The sequence below is a fragment of the Ceratotherium simum genome, chromosome 7, assembly GCF_057802395.1.
Source record: "Ceratotherium simum simum isolate JZ-2026a chromosome 7, ASM5780239v1, whole genome shotgun sequence".
Taxonomy (NCBI): domain Eukaryota; kingdom Metazoa; phylum Chordata; class Mammalia; order Perissodactyla; family Rhinocerotidae; genus Ceratotherium; species Ceratotherium simum.
Window position 1 is genome coordinate 20929363 of NC_141906.1, and position 25382 is coordinate 20954744.

Below are 25382 nucleotides of genomic sequence, written 5' to 3' on the forward strand. Positions count from 1 at the left end.
AAGAATCTTTGCTGGAGCATAATGTGAGGGGTTTGGTCATGATTTAGGTTCATTCCCCCTTCCATTACCCAACAGTGTGTATTGAGTGCTTACAATTTATCAGGCCCTAGTATAAGCATTTTACATGTATTAATAATTTACTCCTCATAATAACCCTGTGGAAGGTGCTTTGTTATCCCCAATTTACTAATGAAGAAACTGAAGCACAGAATTAGATTAAGTAGATGAAAATCACAGATTTAGTAAGTGGCCAGGATTTGAACCTAGGCAATCTATAACCGTAATGGAAAGAACACAGCACTGTTCAAGGGCAGAGAGCTAGGCTTGAGGTCTAGTTGGTCCATGGAGTTTTGCTCAATCAAGGCTCTTTCTTGGGGCAAGGCTGCTAGACAGAAGGCCTCACATAGTCTTTTTTATATGTTTGGGCCCTGAAATTAGGTAAAGCTGGAAGATAGACTGAATTCTCACTTTTCAATTAATATTTTGATGCTTTGTGGACTGACCTTGAAAGTGGCCAGATGCCTTTGCCTTTTAAGAAAAATCCATATTTAGTCTGCTCCTACCAATTTACTTAGGTTGATCTTGCCAAATTATCAGGGACAACTTAATTTTTTAAAATTTAGATATAGTTTACATACCATAAAATTTTTCACTTTAAAGTGTAATACTCCTTGGTGTACAACCGTCACTATCTTCTAATTCAAGAACATTTTCCCCTCCCCAAAAAGAAACCTTGTAGCCATTAGCGGTCACTTGCCATTCTCCTCCTCCCCCTAGGCCCTGAGATGCCCTAATCTACTTTATGTCTCTATGGATTTGCCTATTCTGTACATTTCATATCAATAGAGACATATAATATGTGGCCTTTGTGTCTGGCTTCTTTTACTTAGCATAATATTTTCAAGGTTAATCCATATTATACGTATATCAGTGGCTGAATAATATTCCAGTATATGTATACCACATACCACATTTTGTTTATCCATTCATCAGTTGTGGACATTTGGATTGTTTCCAACTTTTTGGCTACTGTGAATAATGCTGCTATGTTTATTTGTGTATAAATTTTTGTGTGAGTATGTTGTCAGTTCTCTTGGGTCTGTACCTAAGAATTACTGGGCCATGTGGTAACTCTATGTTTAACTTTTTGAGGAACTGCCAAACTGTTTTCCATAGCAGCTAAACCCTTTTACATTTCCGCTAGCAATGCATGGGGGTTCTAGTTACTCCACATCCTCTCCAACACTTGTTATTTTCTGTTTTTGTTTGTTTGTTTTACTGTAACCATCCTGGTGGGTGTGTGGTGGTATCTCATTGTGGTTTTGATTTGCATTACCATAATGACTAAAGAAATTGAGTGTCTATTCATGAGCTTATTGTCATTTGTATATCTTCTTTGGAGAAATTTCTATGGAAATCCTTTGCCCATTTTTTAATTGGGTTGTCTTTTCATTCTTGAATTTTAGGAGTTCTTTATATATTCTGGATACTAGACCCTCATTAGCTATATGATTTCAAGTATTTTCTCCAATTCTTTGGGTTATTTTTTCACTTTCTAGATTATGCCCTTTGAAGCACAAATGTTTGTAATTTTGATGAAGTCCATCTATTTTTTCATTGGTTGCTTGTGCTTAGGTGTCATATCTAAGAAACTGTTGCCTAATCCAAGGTCATAAAGATTTATTACCCCTGTGTTTTCTTCTGGTGTTTTATAGTTTTAGCTCTTACATTTAGGTCTTTGATCTGTTTTAAGTTAATTTTATATATAGTGTGAGGTAAGGGTCCACATTTATTCTTTTGTGTATAGATATCTAGTTGTCCCAGCACCATTTGTTGAAAAGGCTGTTCTTTCTCTATTGAATTGTCGTGGTACTCTTGTCAAAAATCAATTGACCACAAATGTACAGGCTTATTTCTGGATTCTCAATTCTATTCCACTGATCTATATGTTTATCCTAGGCTAGTGCCACACTGTTTTTATTACTGTAGTTTTAAAGTAAGCTTTGAAATTGTGAAGTATGAGTCCTCCAACTTTGTTCTTTTTTTTTTCAAGATTTTTTTGGTTATTCTGAGTCCCCTGCATTTCCATATGAATTTTAGGATTGTCAATTTCTGCGAAAAAAGATGGTTAGAATTTTGATAGAGATTGCATTGAGTTGGTAGATTCGTTTGGGGAGTATTGCCATCTTAACAATATTAGGTCTTCCAACACATGAAGACAATGTCTTTCCATTTGTTTCTTTAATTTCTTATAACAAGGTTTTATAGTTTTCACTGTACAGGTCTTGTACTTATTTTGTTATTTACTCTTATTTTTTGATACTGTTGGATTGAATTGTTTCCTTGATTTCATTTTCAGATTGTTCATTGCTAGTATATAGAAATACAATTTATTTTTGTATATTTATTTTGTATTCTGCAACCTTGCTAAACTTCATTAGCTCGTGTGTGTGTGTGTGTGTGTGTGTGTGTGTATTCCTTAGGATTTTCTATATACAGGATCATGTCATTTGCAAATAGAGATAATTTTTTACTTCTTCTGTTCCAATCTGGATGCTTTTTATTTTATCTTCACATTTAATGCTCTCCAGGCTAGAACTTCCAGTACAATGTTAAATAGAAGTGGTGAGAGTAGACACCCTTGTCTTTGTTCCTGATCTTAGGGGGAAAGCTTTCAGTCTTTCACCACCAAGTATGATGTTAGCTATGGGTTTTTTGTAGATGCCCTTTGTCAGTTTGAGGAAGTTACCTTCTAATCCTAGTTTGTTGAATGTTTTTATTGTGAGAGAGGGTTGAATTTTGTCAAATGTTTTTTCTGTGGGTATTGAGATGATCACGTGTCTGTTTTCCCCTTTATTGTATTAATATGGTGTATTACATTGATTTTTATATGTTCAACCAACCTTGTATTTCTGGGATAAATCTCCATCATATTGTGTAATCGTTTTTACATAATGCTGGATTCAGTATTTTGCTAGTATATGCAGCTAGTATTTTGTTGACGATTTTTGCATTTATAGTTATTCATAGGATAATTGAGCTGTAATTTGTGTGTGTGTGTGTGTGTGTGTGTGTGTGTGTATGTGATGTCTTTGACCGGTTTTGGTATCAGTGTAATACTGGCTTCAGGCTAGTCACTTCATTTTTTTTTTTTTTTTGTGAGGAAGATCAGCCCTGAGCTAACATCCATGCCAATCCTCTTCTTTTGCTGAGGAAGACCAGCTCTGAGCTAACATCTATTGCCAATCCTCCTCCTTTTTTTTCCCCTTTTTCTCCCCAAAGCCCCAGTAGATAGTTGTATGTCGTAGCTGCACATCCTTCTAATTGCCGTATGTAGGACACTGCCTCAGCATGGCTGGAGAAGCGGTGTGTTGGTGTGTGCCCGGGATCCGAACCCGGGCCGCCAGTAGTGGGGTATGCGCACTTAACCGCTAAGCCACAGGGCTGGCCCCCTCACTTCATTTTTGAAGGACAGTTTTCGCTGGATTTAGAATTCTTGGTTGACAGGTTTTTTGTTTTGTTTTGTTTTTTTCTGTTTAGAACTTTGAATATGTTATCCCACTTTCTTCTGGATTCTATGGTTTCTGATGAGAATTCAGCTGTTATTCTTATTGAACATCCCTTGAATGTGATAAATCACTTCTCTTGCTGCTTTCAAGATTTTCTCTTTGTCTTTGTCTTTTGACAGTTTGGTTAATATGTGTCTAGATGTAGATCTTTTTGAGTTTATCCTACTTGGAATTTTTTTGAGCTTTTTGGATGTGGAGATTAATGTTTTTCAACAAATTTGGAAGTTTTTGGCCATTATTTTTTCAAATAGTCTTTCTGCCCCTTTCTATTTCTCCTCTCCTTCTGAGACTCCCATTATGCATATATCAGTGCCTTTGATGGTGTCTCCACAGATCTCTGAGGCTATGTTTATTTTTCTTGATTCTTTTTACTTATTTTGTTTGTCAAGCTAGATAATCTCAATTGATCTATGTTCAAGTTCACTGCTTCTTTCTTCTGCCTTCTCAGATCTGCTATTCAGCATCTCTGATGACCTGTTCATTTCAATTATTGTACTTTTCAGCTCCAGAATTTCTATTTGATTTAAAAAATAATAATTTATATATCTTTATTGATAATCTCTATTTGGTGAGACATCTTCATACTTTCTTTTAGTTCTTTAGACATGATTTCCTTCAGTTCTTTGAATACATTTAAAATAGCTCATTTAAAGTCTTTGTCTAGTAAGTCCAACATCTTGGCCTCCTCAGGGCCAGTTCCTATTGAGTGCTTTTTTATTCCGTATGGCCATACTTTCTTGGTATTTTTTTTGCATGTGTCATAATTTTTTGTTGAAAACAGGACACTTTAAATAATGCAGCAACTCTAGAAATCAAATACTCTCCCCTCCCCAGAGGTTTTTGTTGCTGCTGGTTGTTGTAGTAGTTGTTTGTTTGTTTAGTGACTTCTGAACTAATTATGTGAACTCTATATTGTTTGTTTTGTGTGGCCACTGAAGTCTCTACTTGTTTAGCTTAGTGGTCAGCTAATGATTGAAAGATATTTCCTTAAATGCTTCTGACCAATATATCACCAGTCTTTGCCGAGGAGCTCTCTGTGCATGTTAGGGTATACCTTCAACACTCAACAAGGTGTTTGACAACTCTGCCTTAGCCTTCACTTCCTGCTGTGCAGAGCCTCAAGACCAGCCAGAGATGAGAGCTTAGGGGCTTCTTAAGTCTTTCCTGTGCATGTGTATAGCCCTGTGTGTTTGTGTGGCCTCCTAGATTCCCAAGAATATGTTGGAGCTTTTCAAAGCCCTTATGGACATCTTATTTCCCAGCTTTTCCTTGTAAGCTTTCTGGTTAGTCTTTTGTTGCTCCAAGTGTTAACCACTGCCTTAGGCAGCTATGAAGTTAGAATACTTGCTTGTAATTGTTTTTAACAAATGCCCCCTGGGAGAATACTTTTTGTACTAGGTGAACTCTGAGTCATGTCAAATACAGTCTGTTTATACGTGAGGTCTCCCAGGGAACCACCAGAAAGGTCAGGTAATGACAATTCTTTGGGAATGAGGATTTGAAAGAGCTCTAGTTCCATTCTGCTCTCCTCAGTGACTACGAGGTGTACCAAGAATGTGGGCTATTATTTTCTAAGGCTATTGCAGAGATAGAGAGTGGGGGATGAGACTCTACTTCCTAAATATCTCTAGAATCTGCCTATTTTCCCCACCCCGATGCTGCTTTCCTAATCAAGGCCACATTTCTCTGTTGCTTACACTGTTGTAATCCTTTCTTATCTTTCCATCTCTAGTCTTGTCCTGCCTTTCATGCATTTTTTTCTTTTATTGCAGGTAGAATATGCTTTCTAAAAAACATATTTCTTTTTGTCACTCCCTTACCTAGTAAACAATAGCTAGCAATATAGACACCATCCCTTCCTTCAGGGAACTTTGGGTATAGTGAGAGACACAGACAAGTAAGTGACCAAGTACAGTTCAGAGTATGATAGAGCAAGTATAGTGCACAAAGGAGAGATAGGCACTCAACTGAAATTCAGGATATCAAGAAAATTTCAGAGGAGATGATGTCTAATCTGAGATCTGCAGGAAGAGTAGGAATTGATAACAGTGAAGGGAAAAATGGGAAAGAGTATTCCAGGCTGAAAGTGCATGTAGGGAAGGCCTAGAGAAAGCGTAGGATTGCAGAAAATGAAAGAAGTTCTGTAGTTTTGAGAACTTTATGTTAAGGAAGTAGTATGAGATAAGCATGATGAGGTAAACTGGGGTTATATCACACAGGCTCCTGTATGTCATTTTAAGGACTCTGTTTAATCTCAGTGCTGTTGGGAAACATCAAAGTGATTTTTGTTGGGAAGAAACATGATCAGATTTGCATATTAGAAAGAGTGCCCTGGCTAGAGGGTGGAGAATGCTTTGGATGAGAGGGCTGGCTTGGAATCAGGGTGACCAGTTACAGTAATCCAGGCAGGAGATGATATTGATCTAGACATGTGGAATGGAGATAATTGGATGGATTTGAGAAGTGTTTTGAAAGTAGAGTAGACTTGTCATTGTTGAATGTGGAGACAAAGGGAGAGGGAGGAACTAAAGAAAATTGTTTACATTATTCAGTTAATAAAGCTATCTATTTCAATAGGTAACTATTTAGGACATAAAGCTATTATATATGTATGTAAGTATGTCTGTATATTAGTGACAAGAAAGTATGTGGTGTTTTGTAGATTTTTTTGTTTTAAATTATTTGCATCCGATGTAAGTTTAAAGACCTAAGCTCCCCTAAATAGACGTTACTGTTTACTTGGTGAAAGCTAGTAAATATAGGCCTAATGCCTAGATAAATATATTTCTATGAGCCTAGCCTTATATCAGGATTCATGATAAATCATCTCACCTCTTCTAGTCAACATTTTTTTCTATCATAAGCATAAAGCTACAAGGTTGATTCCATCAGCTTTCCTAGGCTACTTAAGAATGTTTCTACTTTGGAATTTTCACTATAAAGCAATTCAAAACTTTTGTAATTTTCTGTTTTGTAGTGTAATGGAGGGTCTGACTAGGGTAAAAGTCATGCTGATTTTAGGTTCAGTTTTATTTGGTCACTTTTTATCAAATGAATTTATGTCTACATGACTAACTTTTGCTATCTGAATAAAAAGCATACTTTAAAATATAGCATTCTTTGAATTTGAAAGCCTACTTAAAAGTTTATCATTTCATCACTAAGACATGAAAAGAGAGTCATTGCTCATTTTTGCAGAAGAGGTTTGGTAACTCATATTTTTGGATTTGCATATTCTTCTGCATGGACTTTGCGGAAATAATAATCTTACAACCACTATTCCCTGAACTATTCTAGTATTTGTTAAATGGATATGTGGTTGGATACAGTATTGTTAAACAAAAGTAGCTTTGAGTTTAATTTTAATTAGGATTGTCAATCTACTTTTATTTTAGGAAATAAAGGAAAATTTAATATTAATATTACTTTTTTTAAATGTTATAGAGGACATTTTTAATCTTCATCATAAAAAAAGAGAGACATGATGATTTTCTTTTAATTGAAGAGAAAAATCCCTTGGCTCCAAAAAAGAAATCCTTTCTATTCTCAGATGCCTATAAAAATCTTGAACCTGTCAGTGAAATTCTAGAATCTAGTAATAACATGCCTAAGGCTTATTGCCTTTTCTTGGGCAACAGTATCAGCAAATGATGTGCTCTATCGATTTTAATCACATTGTTTTTACAGTTCCATTGCAAGCTTTCGAAAACTCACCAAGTAAATAAATCTGTGGATACAGGCGCCTCCTTTCTCTGAAAACCTAACCATTTACATATTATTCGTTCTTGATCAGTTGTTAAGGTATAATATAGACTAGTAGTATTTTGAGAGACTGTGGTCTTGGCTAGGCTAAAATGTTCTCCTTGATATTCAGCATTACATATTTAAAAAATAAAATTCTTATGTGATATTTGAGTGCCTGTAGCATTCAGAATTTAACATATAACAAGCTGCTTGTGGGCTAGTCCAGCAAACCATTCCCTTTACAACTTAGCTGCATACATCTAGAGCAAGCTTCCATAAGGTTGTATTCTAAGCTAGCTATGAGCTAATTAGATGGCAATTTGTATTGCTGTAACCCATGTAGAACAATATTTGGAGCATTAGATTGAGAGATTATGACTTATAAAATAGTTTTCTTTTGCTACCATCCATTGGGTTTTGGCGGAGTTTCATAATAATACTACAAACTTCCATTTATTTAAGAGCTTACAGTGTATCAGGACTTTACATACATTGTATCCTGTCTTCATAACAATTCTGCTCTGTAGGTGTATAGACACCATCTATATACTTTGCATGTGAGGAAGCTGAGCCCACAGGTGAGGAATTTATACCTTGGTCTGTCTAACAGTAAAGCTTGAGTTCTTTCTCCTTACCAAGGGCAAACATATTTCATTTAAAAATTTCTCTGCATGTCAAATGGAAACATCGTCTGAGAAGACTTCTGAAATTTTAAAGCTCATAAGCTGTTTAGAAATTTGGGGTCTGGTCTTAGACCCCAGATGGTAGAACACTAGTGTTCTGTTTCTTGGGACTGATGTACTTTTGTTTGCAGTAGTGCTGAATTTGGAGTAGAGGTGTGTGTGTGAATAAAATAAATAACTTAATATTTTATTGTCGACGTTATAGTGGGAAGCTTCCTTTGGTATTTTTGTTATTTTGGCACTAATTAGAAATAAGCCATATATTCTATGGCATTCAAACATTGACTCTAGTGAATTTGTCACTAAATTGTAATGTGTTCCTATGGCAGTAGATTTGGATTGATTGTGCTGGCTGAAGCCTGTTCTTCATAATTTTGAACTTTACAGTTTATATTTTCAGCACACATTTATGCCCTGTGTCCCCTTCACTGCTGAGCTTCAAATACTTGCTGGAGGAGAGAGTTAGTGTTGGCAGTTTGGCGGCCACTCTCTGTTTACTCTAAACTTGCGGCTGATTAGCGTCAGGGCTGGAAGTGTTCATCTAAGATGATTCTATTGCAGCAGCGCTCTCTTTCTGGCAGCTCTCCCAGGATGAGAACCTCATGTCCTACTCCACCCCATCTGTCTTTTGTGCCTGGTGGAGCCACTGTTCTTCAGTGAAGGCACTCTTGTTTAACCCTAATCTTTTCTGGAACTGCTTCTTCCTTCTTGTCTTAACCCAGACCTGGCTTTCTCTCTCCCATTGTTCTTGCCTTCAAAGGCAAGAACCTTCTTCTATTCCTCTGGAACCTCAGGCTCTGGGCCCTTGCATGTGCTGGTGTCTCGTCTGGAGAGCCTTTCCTTGACTTGTTCACCAGGTGAATTCCAGCTCATTCTTCAAGACGTAATTTGAGTACTGCCTGTCCCGCGAAACCTCTGGGATCTTACCCTCAGCAAGTGAGTAATAATGATTTTTAAAGCAATAATGTGTACCCAGCAAAGTACTAGGCACTTTACACTTGTTACCTAGTTAGTCCTCACAACAATCATTTAAGATAGCTACTACTGTTATCTCCACTTTGCGTATGGGGGAACTGAGCTGGTAAGTGGTAGAGGTGGAATTTGAATCCTGGTCTTTCTCATTCTAAAAATTTTTTTGTTTCTTACTAGATTATGTTACTTCCCTGGTCACTCCCTCTTTTGCATCACTTTTGTACTTTGAACATACCTATCATTATCTTTATCATAATCATCATTAGTAAGGCCCATGTCTTGATAATCTCTTTATCCCCAGCAACCAATACAATCCTTGGTATATAACAGGTATTCAGAAAAGGAGGCAACATAAACTATTAGATGGCTAGAATCTCACTTGGCCTCTTCTCCTACTTGGACCTCCGGTGCTCTTTGCTTAACTCAGTACTACCCTCTGGGCACACTTCTTGGCCAGAATTACAGAACCCTTGCCATTGAGTACTTTTTAGGTCTTATTTCCCCTATCTTTCCTGTCTTGCTGAAATTAACAGCCATGCCATGTTGGTTCCTGAGATATGATGTTCTAAATGCTTTTATGCTGGCTGTAAGTCTGGAGTTTGTATGCTGCAGATAAATGGCTCATCACTAGGAGTGAGGAAAACAAGTTCTTCCAGAAAACAGGCATCCTTACTCAAGGTGATTTGGCTAAGGAGCCTGAGAAGGTTAACATATATCTCACATGAAATTTTTTGGTTTTGGCTATAACACGCATGTTTTATTATGAAAGAAAAATGAACCAGTTATTGCTAATTACACCATCTGCCAAAAATAGTGATCTTTTGTTGAATATAAGGATCTTAGTAATAAGGTTTATTATGACCAAGGCCTTAGTTGTTGGGGACTGACCTTAGCTAGCAGAAACACTTTAAGATTGACAATATGGTCCATCACTGAAATAACTACTTGAGTGTTTGTATCCTTCTAGACTCCTGAAAACCAAAAGTCTTGAATAGAACATAAATATGGGAGTGTAGTTATAACATCTTGTCTGATTGGGAACCTTTCAGAAGCAGGTGGGAATTTAAAGTAGAGGCTTGGGATCAGGCTTGGTATAGGAGTTTTTGTGTTTTGCTCTAGAATGAGAGCTTCAAGATGGAGTAAGTGTTGGGTCGTAGTGCAGTTTTTTGGTCAGGAGACTTCCACAAGGATATTCTGACTTTGTTTACATGACAAGCCACTGGCTTTCTTACACAAGGCAACTACGTTGTATGTTATTATATTTATAAGCTATAAAACATTGTTTCCATGAATCAGCGAATGACTTTCAATCAGTAATCCTTATTTAATGGAGGCCTTTTACTGGACACAAGATGACAAGGTGAATAGAACATAGTTCCTGACCTGGGCAGGGGGCCTCACAGTTAAGAGAAGTAGTTTTTGTGTTATTTTCTGTTTTATTAAATTAAGATTATTTCTACAGAAACTTGGAAATAGGAATCATGGAATCTGTTGTTGTTTTATTGTAGACTGTTTGGAGTTGTTGAATTTGCAGAGATCTGGCCACAAGAGGAAAGTTGCCTGGACACCTCTAAACTGTGCTTCCAGTATTTGAGCATGATCTTGAGGGTCAGAATGCCTTTTCTCATGTGGTATGAAACTTCTGGGTTGGAGCATTATATCACACATTTTCTTAGCTAACTAATTAGTTTCATGGAAAGTTGCTGGCTTTGGAAAGCTCCTCTCTTTCAATACTCGGCATACAGGAAGAGCACTCTGACCACACTTATATTAATATATTTTATTAATGAAAAATGATTAATTGGTGCTTGATAAATGAAGCTAGCAAATCTCTCAAATTTGTCATCAAATTCTTAATCTTATTGATCTATTTCTAATTGGATTAATATTCCTGAGTACATATTTACCTTTTTTTATGAGAATATTTAAGTTCTACTCTGTTAGAAAATTTCAATTTTATTGTATAATGTTATCAATTACAGTCCCTATGTTATACATTAGATCCTCAGACCTTATTCATCTTGTAACTGAAAGTTTGTACCCAATATGAGGTGATGGATGTGTTAATTAACTCAATGGGGGGAATCCTTTCACAATGTATATCTATATCAAATTATCATATTGTACACTTCAAATATCTTACAATTTTATTTGTCAATTATACCTCAATAAAGCTGGGGACAAAAAGATTCCTGAGTACAAGAATACTATTTTCTTTTAAGCATTCTGGATGGAGCCGAGCTGCGTGTTCATGCCACAATCCTCAGAGTGTTTCTACTTCTCTTCTAGAGTCTACTGGCGACGTAGTATTTTTTGACTGCCTTCGCTACATGTGGGCCCACTTGCTCACTCTTCACCTGTTATTCTCTGATTTCGTGAGTGGGAAGGAAATCTTACTTCCTTTTTCTTACAATATCTTTTATTCTACACTTTATTTAGCTTTTTCTTTTCTAGCCAGGGCCATACTCCTCAGCACATCCAGCCTTCCGACTCATCCTTTCCTCCTCCTCACTACTGCCCTGTCCCCATGGTAAGTTCTAACAATGCTGCTCTCTTATAGGTGAAATTCACATTGGCTGAGGTGAGTTTTGGGGCTGTAACTGGTTTGGCTTGATCTGTCGTAGGAAAGCAGAATCCCCATTATAATATTGAAACCTCCACAATGGAGGTGAGGTCAGGTGCCGCTTCAGTTCCTTTAAGTGTCTGCTGTGCCTCAGTTGATCATTAGAAGGAGTGATTCATCTTTGTAGACTTTTAGGGCTGGGGGGACCTCAAGACATCCTAGTCTATGCTTAAATACTTCCTGTGGTTTTCTGCCAACTGACCTTCCATCCTCTGCTTATAAACTTCTAGTGACTGAGATAGTCTTTCCTTTTATCTTTGACAGTTGGAGGAAGCCTTTATATTAGATTGAAATTGGCTTGCACTCTCTCTTTGAATCACACAGAAGTCTAATTCCTTATGCCTAATCCTCTCTAGATCTGTGAAGAGAGCCTTCACATTCCCTTTGAGATATCCTTCTTCCATGTGACCTCCTCCTTTCTTTGATGACTCTTCCTATACATCTGCCTATTTTTCTGCCTAAGTGATTTGTGATTCTGGCTCTTGCCCACAAAATGAACACTCAGAAATTTTCACTGAGTGTCTATTATGTACAGATAGGCCTGTGCTGGCATAAAGGTCCCTGGCTTCAGGTTGCTTGTAATGTACAGGGAGAAAAGACACTGGATAACAACAAGAAAGAACCAGCGTCTCCTGATTTTATCCAGCCTTTTTAAGCCAAACTTTCTTAGTAAAATCTCTGTTCTTACCTTAATCTGTCAGCATCGGGGCCACATTTAAGACTGTCCCTCTAGATTACAGCTGAATCAGTGAGGAATATTATTCAAATTAAAATAGGACAAAAACTAATAGCACATGAATGTGAATGTGAATTTTAAATATACTGTAAATCCTTTTATAAGACACCAGAGACTCATTTTCCCTAACCACATCCATAGTGGAAATAGTAAACAAGTGCTGGTCTCCTTTAAAATAGAGCACTGTGATCTGAAAGCTCATTTGGCCCCTCTTTAGGCTCTGTAAGCATGTTATGAAAACAAGTTGAAAAATGAATATACAGTCGTTCAGCTTGGTCTGCATAATGTCAGACAATCTGTAAGTTTTTTATCTTCACTTGAATAGAACACATTTTTGACTGAATTGAAGGACTGTTTAGGTTCCTTGTAGACACAGTCTTAGCAAAGAAAACTAAAAAATTGCTTTTGGGGAAGAAAATTATAGCTAGTTATAGCTCATAAAACCATTCTTGTGTTCATTTTCTTGAGGAAATTGCTGTAAGTGTATCTTCTAGGGCAAATATGAAAGAGACCTTTTTATGCTTAAATAAAAGCTCAGAGATTTTCCGTATCAGAATTTTTCCATTGACTTGTCTTAGTTCTGAAAATAAAATGAAACCTTTAGCCAAAGGGAAGCTCGCATGTTAGTTAAATACTGACATGATTTGAACTTACTTTATTTGTTTACATTATGTCTAATAACTATGTTGTCCAGTCTTTGGAGACACAAAGAAACAATATTACATTAGAAGCTTTTTTGATTTTCTAATATATCTTTTTATATCTAAAGTCCTGTTTAAACAAAATTCCATGATTCTGTAGAAGAAGAGCTGTGCATCTTTGTGTTTACATAAAGATATGTTAGGTTTGCAATACTTGTTTAATTTTATGCCTTTAAAATATGAATGACATCATTTAGCCTGCTAGATAGGAGATTTATTTTAGTAACAAATCTTTCAGATGAATTCATAAGTGAGAAAGAAAGAAATGTGAGTAAATGTTTGTTCTATTTTGGTTTTTAAGCTAAAATAATTAGAATTCGGCCAGCCAAAAAAGAAATTAAATTTGAAATCTAATTCTTGTCAAGAAATTTTGCATGCGGCTATTCAACCTACTGTTTTAGAATTGCTGTGGTAAGAAAGTAGAACATTACTTTGGCAAATGTAGTGGTTGGTAGGTTGGAGAGCAGAGATGAGACTCCTCCATGAGTGATAGGAACTCCTATGCTTTCTGAATATAGCTTCCAAATAATGTAGGGCAACGGATAAGTCAGAGCCTGGAGCAACCAAGTGCTCAGAAGTCTGTGTCAGTGTCAGTGATATTATGATAATATGATTTATTGAGAAATTGATGAAAAAATTAAAGGAAGTTCTTCTTGAACAGAGCTAAGAAACAGATAACTGATTTTTTAAAAAATAATTTTATTTATTTATTTATTTTCCCCCCCAAAGCCCCAGTAGATAGTTGTATGTCATAGCTGCATATCCCTCTGGTTGCTGTATGTGGGATGTGGCCTCAGCATGGCCGGAGAAGTGGTGTGTCGGTGCACGCCCGGGATCCGAACCTGGGCCGCCAGCAGCGGAGCGCGCACACTTAACCGCTAAGCCACCGGGCTGGCCCCAGATAACTGATTTTTGATCCACAAAAACATCCATCTCAAAAATGAAAAATTTAATACTTTAAGATTCAGTTGAGGGGCCGGCCCAGTGGTGCACTATTTTTCCTAAACAGAAAAGTTGTTATTTGCAGATCTATTCTGCTGCTCTGAGTCATTGATGGTTACATTTATATTTAACCTGAAATGCAAAGCATTTTCTTCCAAGGCGTGAAGTTAAATCATTTTGCAAAGTGTATACAGGTATATTTTGAGTTTTCTTTTTCTTGCTACATATAGTTGAAAAGCAAGGTCAAGCATTTGTAAGAGGGGCATGTGTGTGTGTTTAGCATCGTTGGGTGCATTCTTTGTTCCCTCTACCTGTCTGGAGGGTCCTTTCTATACCCCTTTTCCAGTGCTCACTATTATGAGTTTTGATCCCAGCAGGAGAATTTTCTTGTACCACTTTGATGAAAGGTCATACTTATTGTTCGAGGAAGAGCAAGGAGGCTAGAGCAAGGGAGAGAATGGTGAGATATGAAATGTGAGAGGTAGTGAGGGGTCAGTTTATTTGGAGCCTTATAGGCAAAATTCAACAAAACCTACATTTCCTTGTCATTTCTGTTCATCTTAAATTTTATCCTTAATCATGTTTTTCTTCATTTGACTTTTCATGTAGTATATATATATTTTTTTGCTGAGGAAGATTTGCCCTGAGCTAACATCCATTGCCAGTTTTCCTCTTTTTGTCTGTGAACCACTGCCACAGCATGGCCACTGACAGACGAATGGTGTAGGTCCTCACCCGGGAACTGAACCTGGGCCACCGAAGCTGAGCGTGCCGAACTTAACCGCCAGGCCACTGGGGCTGGCCCTCATGTAGTATATTTTTATCCTTTCTTTTTCTGTTTTCAATAAAGTTTTGAGAATATAAATTTTCTTTTAAGTACAGCTTTGCTTGCATTCTATAAGGTTCACGGCCCTAAGTCGCATGGCCATCCCTACAAGGGAGGCTGGGAAATGGAGGACTTTTAATGAGCACACTGCTGCCCGGGACAAAATCAGGATTCTGTTAGTAAGGAAGAATGGGAGAATAAATATTGGATAAACTACTAGCAATATCTTTCATAAAATCCTGTGGGCCTAGGGGATTTTCTGGAGATTCCTGTGCTATACAGATTGTTACCAAGCATTGTGAAAGGGAAAGACACCCAATTTATTTTGTGAAACTAGCCAGAATCTTGTATCAAAACCTGACAAAGATGGCTGAAAAGGAAAATTACAGACCAGTTTAACTTATGGGTGTGACTATGAAAACACAAAATACAAACACGTCAATTTTTCAGCACATTAAAGGAATCATCCATCATGATCATGCAGGGTTCATACTATAAATGCAAGAATGCTTTAATATTAGGAAAGCCTTTAATACAATAGAACATATCAAAAGATCCAATAAGAAAAAATCACAATAGATAAGGATTTGATAAAAGTCAGCACTCATTTCTGATTAGGAAACCAGTCTGAGACAACTAAAACTAGAAAGATATTTCTTTAATGAAATAAAGATATCTAACTTGCTATTCTGGTCAAGTTTATTTCAGTCAAAGGACAAAGGTATATTCCATATATCCCCAAGCCTTATCAATCTGTGACTACAAAATGTACTTTTAAATAATATGTGAAATATTATGGTACAAAACCATATTAGTGTACTTCCAGTTACTTCTGGGAGTTTCTTGAGGTGTTCTCTTTTATGTACTGCAGAACACATTCCTCCCTTCTTCCTCAGCTCAGATCTTTCCAACTTGCCACCACACAGCTGCCAATAACTCTAGTTAGGTAGAATGCTCTAGTTAGCAGAGAAAAATAGCACCCACTAGTTCCTGTTTTTGCCATTTGAGTATAAAAATGAGGATACTTCTAATATTGCCTTTAACTTTTAGAATTAGGTAGTTTATAAAATCAAATTATCTACTCCTTTCTGAAGTGTGTAATATGAATTTGCTCTAATAATAAGTAGACTAAGATTTAAATTTTAAACTCACAGTAATGTATGTTTTACACTAGTATTTTTTGTCTTTTTTTTAACTACAACCCATGTTAAGAAATACATTTTATAATGTGACCAAGTACCCACACACACACAAACATTCTATACATATATATCTATATAATTAAAATAAAAGTTTCACAGACTTATCAGGGTAACCAAGAATCTATGCAAAATACCCTATTATCTATTCTATTTTACTTCATTTAAAAAAATGGTATCAACCCACCAAATTGACTTCCTTAGACCATGCTTTTCAGCAGTTTTATGGTTCTGAACAGAGAGGTTGATTCTTTTGATTGTTAAGTAAATAAAATGTCTGGAGTTCAAGAAATCAAATTTGAAAGATGAGAATCCTTTGATTTTTAGAAATATGTCCTAATTTTGTTGTAAATATTAACTTTTCATGTGTAGGCAGGATGCTTTTGGTGCTAGTTGTTAGTTTTTTTCTGATTTCTAGGAGGGTAATAGGATAAGAAAGAATTTTCTAAATGGTGATTTCTTTTCTTTCTGCAGCTCTCATGTGTGAATATAAGTCTAGTGCATCATTAACCTAACGACCTCACCAACTGGAATTTACAGTTTTTACCATCAGCTCACCTTATCCTTTTTTGTGTGGTTCTTTTCTTCAAACAGTGGAAACATCTTTCTTTCAAGTTGCTTTTGGTGTGGAATTAAGCAAATGGCTGATAGTGGCATTGATAAAAAGTCCGCAAAATGCTCCAGGTGTTCATCTGCTTCTCAGAAAAATGTACTTTGTGTATGTTCCTGTAGAACAAATGCTTCTCCAATTTCAGTGGTGGAAATGTCACAGACATCAAGCATTGGTAGTTCAGAATTTGTGGTTTCACCAGAGAGAACAAAAGAAAAACAAACCAGCAAAGATATTGCCTCTAGAAAAGATTTGGTAAATATCAAAGATTCTACATCTCAACACAAGTTGACATCCCATTCCCTAATCCTATCCCTAGCTTCATCCATATCCCACAGGCCCTTGTCAGCTAACTCATTGCCTTCTTAACTATCAAGGGAACATTTCTTTTTTACATAAGAGGTGAGCAAAGTTGGTTAGTAATTTCTTTTATGATACTTCCAACCACTGCCCAAATTAATTACTTGCCAAGATTGTGCATAATTTGGAATGTTATTCCAGCTTCTTTTTTTTAATGGTTTATACAGAAATGAATTGATTTTCAAGTTGAATTAATCTGAATTTTTGGGCATTTTCTTCAACTGATGCAGTATGAGACTTACTGTTGTGGTTAAATATAAGGTGGTTATTATTTAAGACAATTCCTGATTATGTAGATGGAATATCAAATATACTTTACAAAATTGATTTGCATTAGTTACAAACAATCTATGACTACCTGGGTGGACTGGTTTGGATGTGTTCACCTTTGTAGAGAAGAAGCAGTGCGGAAGATTATAATTGATATAGCACAGCTTTGAAGACAGAGAGGAGTAAATTTAAGAAAAGTTAGATTCGCAACCCTCAAAGTTGGACCTTTTTCAAATTTTCTCCCTAAACTGTTATTTCTAATTTGTATTACAGTATAGTTATTGACATATAGGCATCTCTGAGTAAGTTGTTACTATGTTATTTTCGTTTGAAGCGTATTTTATGAATGTCTGGCCAGTAATTTTTAATGTATAACCTATTTGAGATGATTGTTATGTTTTAAAACAAGGGTGATTAAGAAAGCTGTGAAGTTGCCTTATCATTATTTTAAAGAATCATTGGGTAAGTTCTGATGTATCCGCTATGCAGGTATCCTGTAGATTTGCCTGGATTCAGATTAGATAGAATGACTTCGTAAGGTCTCTTTTAGCCTAATGAGCCAATAAATCATATAGAGCTTAGAATTTGAAAAAGACAGTAAACTGTCTTGTACACAGTAAATATCATGGCACATGGTAAAGATTTGTCAGATTATCTAAATTAGGGTTCTTACTTTGTCAACAAGTGTATTATATCATAAAATTAATATTTTTATTCCTTTTTGGTCCAAGCCATCAAGAACCTCAAATGTAGAGAGAAAAACATCTCAACAACAATGGGGTCGGGGCAACTTTACAGAGGGAAAAGTTCCTCACATAAGGATGGCCAATGGAGCTGCTATTCAGGTATGTAGAAAGCAAACTGAAGCTGCTAGGAACTTGCAGGTTTCTTCTAAGTCAATGATTAATGGCAAAAATGATTTAAAATAAGTCTCTAAGGAAAGAAAGGAAGAAATTTACCATTTTCAGGTTTGTCAAAATCTTTACTAAAGAGAATTCAGACTAATTATTTTTTCTCTTCATAGAGGGCCAAATGGACTTTAATTCAAGTGGAGGGCATTTTTCTTAGATAAAAGGAGAACATTTCAGTCTTCAGGTCTTGCCTGTTGCTGAGGGCAATCGTGGAGTCTTTGTGTAGGCCTCTTCAAGACGCACAGAGACCAGATGACTTGAGATGGTTTGGCTGTTCACTTCCTTGATGACTGGTAGTGAGGCCAGAATTTCCCTCTTGGATCCCCTCCATTTTTTGCAGCCTGTGATTGGATGAATACCGATTATTATTCTTCCCAGGGTTCTCATTATTATGTACAAATATGAATTAAATATTAGTACCATTTTAGAAATTAAAATGTGTTCCTTTAACATCAGATTAAAGGAACCACAACAAGAACAACTACAAGGAGAAAATTGTGTTAACGTTAAATAACTTTAAAAAAATGGTTTTAAGAGATATTTGATAATTTACTTGAAGTGATCAGAAGAGCTTCCTGAGAAATTCTGACTTGAAATGTTTAAATCTCCCCCTTTGAATAAAAGGCCTGTATTTTTTTTTAAAAATCCACAAATTTACTGAGTTTTAAATTTAGCCATTAGAGCTTTTGTAAAATCAAAATGTGCTCTCTGTGAAAAATTAGGAAAATATAGATAGAAAAGTGAAGAAAATAAAATTGTGAGCCAGTTATAACCAATTGTAAAGTTTATTACCTTTACTTGATTTTTTGTGTGCACATCTAAGTCTTATCCTATTTTTTTATTTTTATTTTTTTCCTATTTTAAATTGTGAAATATTTCAAATATATTCATATTTTTAAGAAATAACCTTAACTAGTATAGTTGAAGTTTCTCTTCCCCCAGTAAATGGACAGGCTCATTTTAAAGATTTTAAACATTTCAGAAGAGTATAAAAAGAGAATTTACAATCATCCAAAATTCTACTACCCAATGATAACTACTCTTAGTATTTAAATGAACATCTTTCCAGACATCACTGTAAGCACCCCCACATACACACGTTTTTGTAATGGAGTCACATCATGCATGCTTTTACACTCTACACTGTGTCATGGACTTCTTCTATGTCAATAAAAATAGATCTACATTACCATTTTAATAGCATCTTCTTAAGATTGTTACAAACAAGAAGTCATTTTCTCCTTATTTTCACCACTATGTAATGATGTTACAGTCATAGCTGTTAGTTGAAGAAAGAGATTAGTTTATAAAAAACTAGTTGGGCAGTTGAGCTATTCTTCTACCCATTCCTCATTTTAAAAATCCTATTTAAACAATTAAAATACTGTGTCCAAGTTGTGGTTCTGTATGTTTAGAGAGAAAATGAGAGTTCAGTTTGTAAAGGACAAGAAAAATTGGAGAAATTGTTATGGAGTTGAGATTATTTTGTTCTGTGGGAAAAAAAGGGCAAATGACATTTAAGTTGAGATTTAACTCATTTTACATAACATATGGTTGGGAGTTGCATGTAAGTATAATAACAATAGAATGTTTTGTCTTATTTTAATCATGTTAGTTTTCTGCTTTGATTCTCTCTGTTAAGTGATGGGGGGAAGTGGGAGGAGCCAAAGTAAGTATAAATCATCAGAAAGCAATGTCTTGGGGACAGTCACCTGGGCAGGATGCACCCTCTGTGAGTCTAGGAGTTGCCATTCGCAACATTCACGACCCTAAGTCCGGAGCTCCTCCTCTAGGGTTCAACTCCCATACCCAGTCTGTCACTTCTCTCAAATGTGTGTATATATAGAAGGAAGGTTCCTGACTAGCTGGCTAGCCTGCTGACTGGATTTATTGATTATTCATTCATTTATCAGTTCACTCATTCATTCCGCATTTGTGCTGCTATTCATTTGGAATGCCTTCGTTGACTTGCTTGGATTATAGAAAAAAATTCTCAATATTTTTTTGCCTTTGTTCCCTCACATGACAATCTTAGAAGCCACCTCTTAATATTTTCCTTATTCTTCCAGTATTTTAGCTTTGGTCTGTGGCCCCATTGTCATTTTGTATTTTTTTTTTTTTAACTTAAGACTTTGTGATTTAAGTAATAATCTCATCTCTTGAGTAGATTGCAAATTTTGAGAAAATAGGAATTGTTTTTTATTCATCTTTGTAGTGCCCAAAGTATATATCACAAGGAAATATCTAAGGAAAGTCTAACATGTTGAAGCTGAACACTTCCTTCTTCTTTTCTTTTCTTTTCTCTCTCCCTTTCTTTCTTTTTCTTTTTCTCTTTCTTTCTTTCTCTCCCCTTCCCTTCCCCTCCCCCCACTTCTATTTCTTTCCTTTCCCTTCTTTCTTTCCTTTTCTCTCTCTTCCTTCCTTCTTTCCTTCACTCCCTTCCCTTCCTCCTTCCTTTCTCCTTTCCCCTCCCCTGCTCCCTTCCTTCCCTCTTTCCCTCTCTTCCTTCCTTCTCCTTTTCCCCTCATGCACTAAGTACAAATATTTTCCCTACAAGGTTTCAGGATAGGCTTTTTAAAGGATACAAAAGTAATAGCTTCTTAAGGAGCTTCTAGACCATCTTGGAAGAAAAAAAATGAGCCAAAATGTTTGTAAGCAAGAGAGTAATAATAGTGTTTAAGGACTAATGCATACATGTTGAAGGAAGTCAAAATAAAGGGACAGTCAGTGTGGTGCAGAGTTAGGCAGGGAAACCCTTCATGAAGGAAGGAAGTAATTAGTTGGGCATTGAATCTTTTACGAAAGTAAGAAAGGAAAGTAAGCAGCAGAAAATATAAAGACTAGCAGCTAACTTACCTGTTGCATGGTGAAGGAGAGACAGAGTGGCATCCCTAGGGAGGGCTTTGGCTGGCTGACCCATCGGAGGCTTCACCTAGTGGCATTACTTTAGCTCTTCTCTCATGTTCTAGTCCCCATCATGGTGGGTCCAGAAACTCATGTTAATGCCCTGGAGTTGATTTGGATCAGGAAGCCTGACTCCCCTCAACTAAATTCACAAGAAATAGAAGTATAAATGAGTTACCTGTTTGTTATTTTACAATGTGAACCAGAATGCTGGTGTTGGCAATCCAGTGTCTTCTGTCTTTGTAAGCAGAAGGTAAATGATAAGCGGAAGGATTCTTGGTCTGGATAGTGTTACTATGGATAGTTTTTATTGTCTTCTCACTGTTGATTTATATTAAAATTTCTGTCACATACTGCTTTCCCTAAAACAAAAGGAATAAAACAACAAAAGCCATTTTCGGTAGAAACAATGAAGATAAAGAAAAAGTGTTACTTAGTAAACGAGAAAGCAGTTTGTTCAGTGGTTAATATGTGTTGATTTTATAGTATAGCTCTCAGAGTTTTGGGATAATTTTTTGGGTGAATGTGTTTTATACACACAACCTATATGTAGTAATATTCCATTCCTCCTTTTTCTTATGAAGATATTTCATTAATATTGTAATTTGTAAGAGATTCATTTTTATACTTTTGAGGTTTTCCACATTTCCCCATTAGGATTTTTATGGTTTTCCTCTAAAGGACATTTAATGAAATTCATCAAAACTTATTTTGGGTTGATTGAGATGTGTTTATTAATATTAAAACAAATATGTAGTGTCTTCTATTTGATTTTACCCTGGAGCAGACTCTCTCTTCCCTTGGGTGGGTGTCTGTCAGTATCATGTGTTCATTTTTAATACCTGGTAAATGGCAGAGAGAGAGAAAGGAACTCTTATTTTTTATCCAGGAAATCTATACCTTTGGAAGAATATTGGGACAAGGGAGCTTTGGAATGGTCATTGAAGCTACAGACAAGGAAACAGAAACTAAGTGGGCAATTAAAAAAGTGAACAAAGACAAGGTAAGGCTTATCAGCGTCATCAGACTGAGAGCCCAGGGCCAGTGCAGGGTAGGGAGGCAGGACGGTGTCTCACCAGCACAGCTGACCCTGAGGGCCAGGGCCTGGGCTGCTTCCCTGAGAAGTGTGGGCATTTCTCTAGCCTTCTGGGAAGGGACCAGTCCTTGAACTCAAGTAGCCAAGTGCTATTTGGAAAAAGCACATGAAAGGATTAACATAACCAATATAACCAAATCTAGGTCACATGAAAGGATTAACATAACCAGTATAACCAAATCTAGGTCAGGTTTACCAGAGTGAACTGAAGGGAAGGGCTGATGGTCAGTATGTGTAGATGTAGGCCTATGGGCTAGAGATGTCCTAGCTGGAAGTACGTCCCAGTATCTCTCCTGATAATGGTTCTGATGTACTTTTCTTCTATTCTCTCCTTTCCTCTGAGTCCCTATTTCCTCATTGTTAGCTAATTCTGTTCATCCTACCTGCTCTTTCAGTTTGGACCACTTTTCCCCCAGCTGTCTACTATACTATTTACTTGTATCCACTGTTTTCCTCACTGAGTTTCTCCTGGCTTGGAGAATGACTGGGCTTCTCTTTAAGGGGGAATCTAAGTCCTCAGGCTTTACACCTAATCATTGCATCAACTTTTTAAAAATTTCTGTGCCTGGGAAAAAACAAAAGACAACGTTATGCTGGTTTTGGCTTGGATTTGTAATAATAAACATTACATTTGCAAAATAAAATAATAGATTTTATATAGTCTTTAAAACAAATTACATACCATCTGTCTCTAAAGTTTAATAAAGTAACCTATAAATCTTAACAAGGGGAGATCCGGAGCCTTTCTAGAAATTTTAGAATTCTACAACCACAGTGCTGCACGGGATGTTATTTCCTTTGCCCTTTTGGTGTCGGGTAGTTTTAGGGGTTAGGTTTTAGGGTTATATGGTCAGGAGACCTGTTTCCAACCTTAGGAATTCATAATCTTACACTGACATATTGATGCTGAGAGTTTATAGGACACTAAGATAGTAAAATAAAATTGTATAGTCAGTATATGAATTGGACAGTATATTGCTGCATTATATACAGGTCAAGCCATTTGGGGAGAATTGAGATGGATCTTAGGAGAAATTGTGGTAACTTTCCATATCTAGTCTAGGCAGGAATTCACTCCTCACGGTCACTTTTTCTCTTGACCGTGTAGGATAACCTTAAAATGTGACTTCATCCTACTTGTGTGGGGTATAGTGGGTGGGCAGTTTCCTGCTCACTCCTGAGATGGTAATGGTTGTTGGAAGCAGGGATGACCCTAGGTAAAATTTTCACCAGGTAGTTTGTCTTACTATCAATCCCTTTCCAGTCCTTTAAGAACTATTGTGTACTCTCACAAACTTGGGGTGGGAAGGGGAAGGAGGGAAAGATAAGACCTTTGTTATGCCTTTCTGGGATGTTTTTATGTGAATGAAGACAATGCTTATCCTCAAATAATGACGATAATTTAGGTATCAATGATGATTGGTGGGTAACAATTGGGTAGTTGTGGTGAGGGTGGAGAAAGCCCTTCTAGAATTTCTTAGATGACATTGTAGAAAATCAATTACCTATGCCTGATTGAAGGCCTTGTGCTCCCTGGAGTGCTCCTGCCTTTACCTTTTGTTGTCAGGATGGTTAAGGGTTACATGGAAGGCAGTGAAATTGGAGTTAGGTTGGTGTGAAGGCAAGATCTCTCTCTCTCTCTGTTAATTTTTGAAGTCGGGGCACTAGGAAGTGATATAATGCAGCTCTAAGTGTAGAATCTTACTGCCTGTTATTTCTTTTGATGTATAAATATAATCAAAACAAAATAAAAGAAAAACATCGTGTTTTTATCTTCTCCAATCTACTTCTTCTGAAAAGTAGCCTTTGTTTTTATTATACTAATATCAAAGGATCAACATGATTTTGAAGGAAATACTAAGAAGCATATTAAAAATTGGAATAATTTTGTGAGGGGACAGAGACCATGTAGGAGCTAATTTATAGAAATAGTCCAAGAAACAGATGTGGTTTGAGGCCAAATTATATATAACCGAAAATTGGACAAAGGAAAGAAGGGGCATAATTTAATCTTATGGAAATAAGTTGCATGTTATTTTTTGAAAAAGAAACTTCTCAAGAAAATATAGGAAAAAATATAAAATAACTATAACTTTTATATGGAAGTATGTGGTAGTGATAGTCATATGTGAAATCGACATTTCCTCATTATTTAAGGCTGGAAGCTCTGCTGTGAAGTTACTTGAACGGGAGGTGAACATTCTAAAAATTGTGAAGCATGAGCATATCATACATCTGGAACAAGTCTTCGAGACGCCTAAGGTAAGTCTTGATCAGGTGCTGCATTTTGAAAGTTGTTACAAAATGCACACCATCTCCTTCTGAAGTAGTCCCTTTGCAGCACAGTCGCTCGTGTCCTTGGCATGAGTCTGTCATTGGAGACTGATGAGAGCATTCTGGGGGACTTTTATTATTGATTGTATAATTAGGTGTCTGGTGATTAGATTGATGTCTTTAGTGATGTTTCTGGGTGGTGTGTTGAAAACAAATGTTTGAAATGGAAACAACTTCATACACAACTGATTAGAGCTTCCTTAAAGGTGGCTTTTCTTTTGCTTTGGTCCTTGGTTTCTCCATTGGAGTCTCTTGGCATATTGTTGTAATTTTACAAGGTTAGCTTTATAATAAAGTTGGCAAGGGTATCTGTGGCACTGTGTAGAAGATATTTTGTTGTCTGTGTCTTAGCAACATGTTTAATCTTCCTTCTTCCCTAGAAGTTATCATTCTTCTCTTTAAAGGCCTGTAATTTTAATTTAGAGTTGTTCTGAAGCCTGGGTTATTTGCCATTCTGCCTCCAGGTTGGTTAGTGCCTGTGGGCTTGGGTGTTTCTCTGCTTGGAGGCAGTATAATATAGTGGTTAGGCATGTGGACTCGGGGGTCAGATTGCCTACGCATTTGAATCCTGGCTCTACCACTTATTAGCTATAAGACCATGACAAGTTACTCAGCCTCTCTATTCTTCAGTTTCCTCATCTGTAAAATGGGTATAATAGTATCAACCTCATTTGGTTGTTGAAGGATTAATTGGGAAAATGGATATAAAGCATCTGTCTCATTAAATGTTAGCTATTAGTCTTTGTGTCCTTTGCCAGTCTCGAAGGCAGTAATAGTCAGTTTGGGTTATGCATTATGCTTGATTCATTAAGAGTACTTAAAAATTAATAACTATTAAAAACCACAGTTATCCTTTATGGGAGCACTTTATGGCAATGATACCAAAAGTCTTCTCTACTCTT

At 36.4% G+C, this 25382-nt stretch overlaps 1 protein-coding gene across 5 annotated transcripts in view; it reads left to right on the forward strand.

The window, feature by feature from the left end:
- Positions 1-25382, forward strand: part of STK33 (serine/threonine kinase 33) — a 131791-nt gene that overhangs the window by 50807 nt on the left and 55602 nt on the right. For 4 of the 5 annotated variants that reach the window (XM_087433256.1, XM_087433255.1, XM_014782748.2 and 1 more), the window contains 4 exons: positions 16590-16860; positions 17967-18080; positions 21940-22053; positions 24304-24408. In XM_087433256.1, the coding sequence (XP_087289382.1) occupies positions 16590-16860; positions 17967-18080; positions 21940-22053; positions 24304-24408 (604 nt within the window). The remainder of the gene's footprint in view (positions 1-16589; positions 16861-17966; positions 18081-21939; positions 22054-24303; positions 24409-25382) is intronic. The other variant, XM_087433258.1, reaches the window with a different exon arrangement.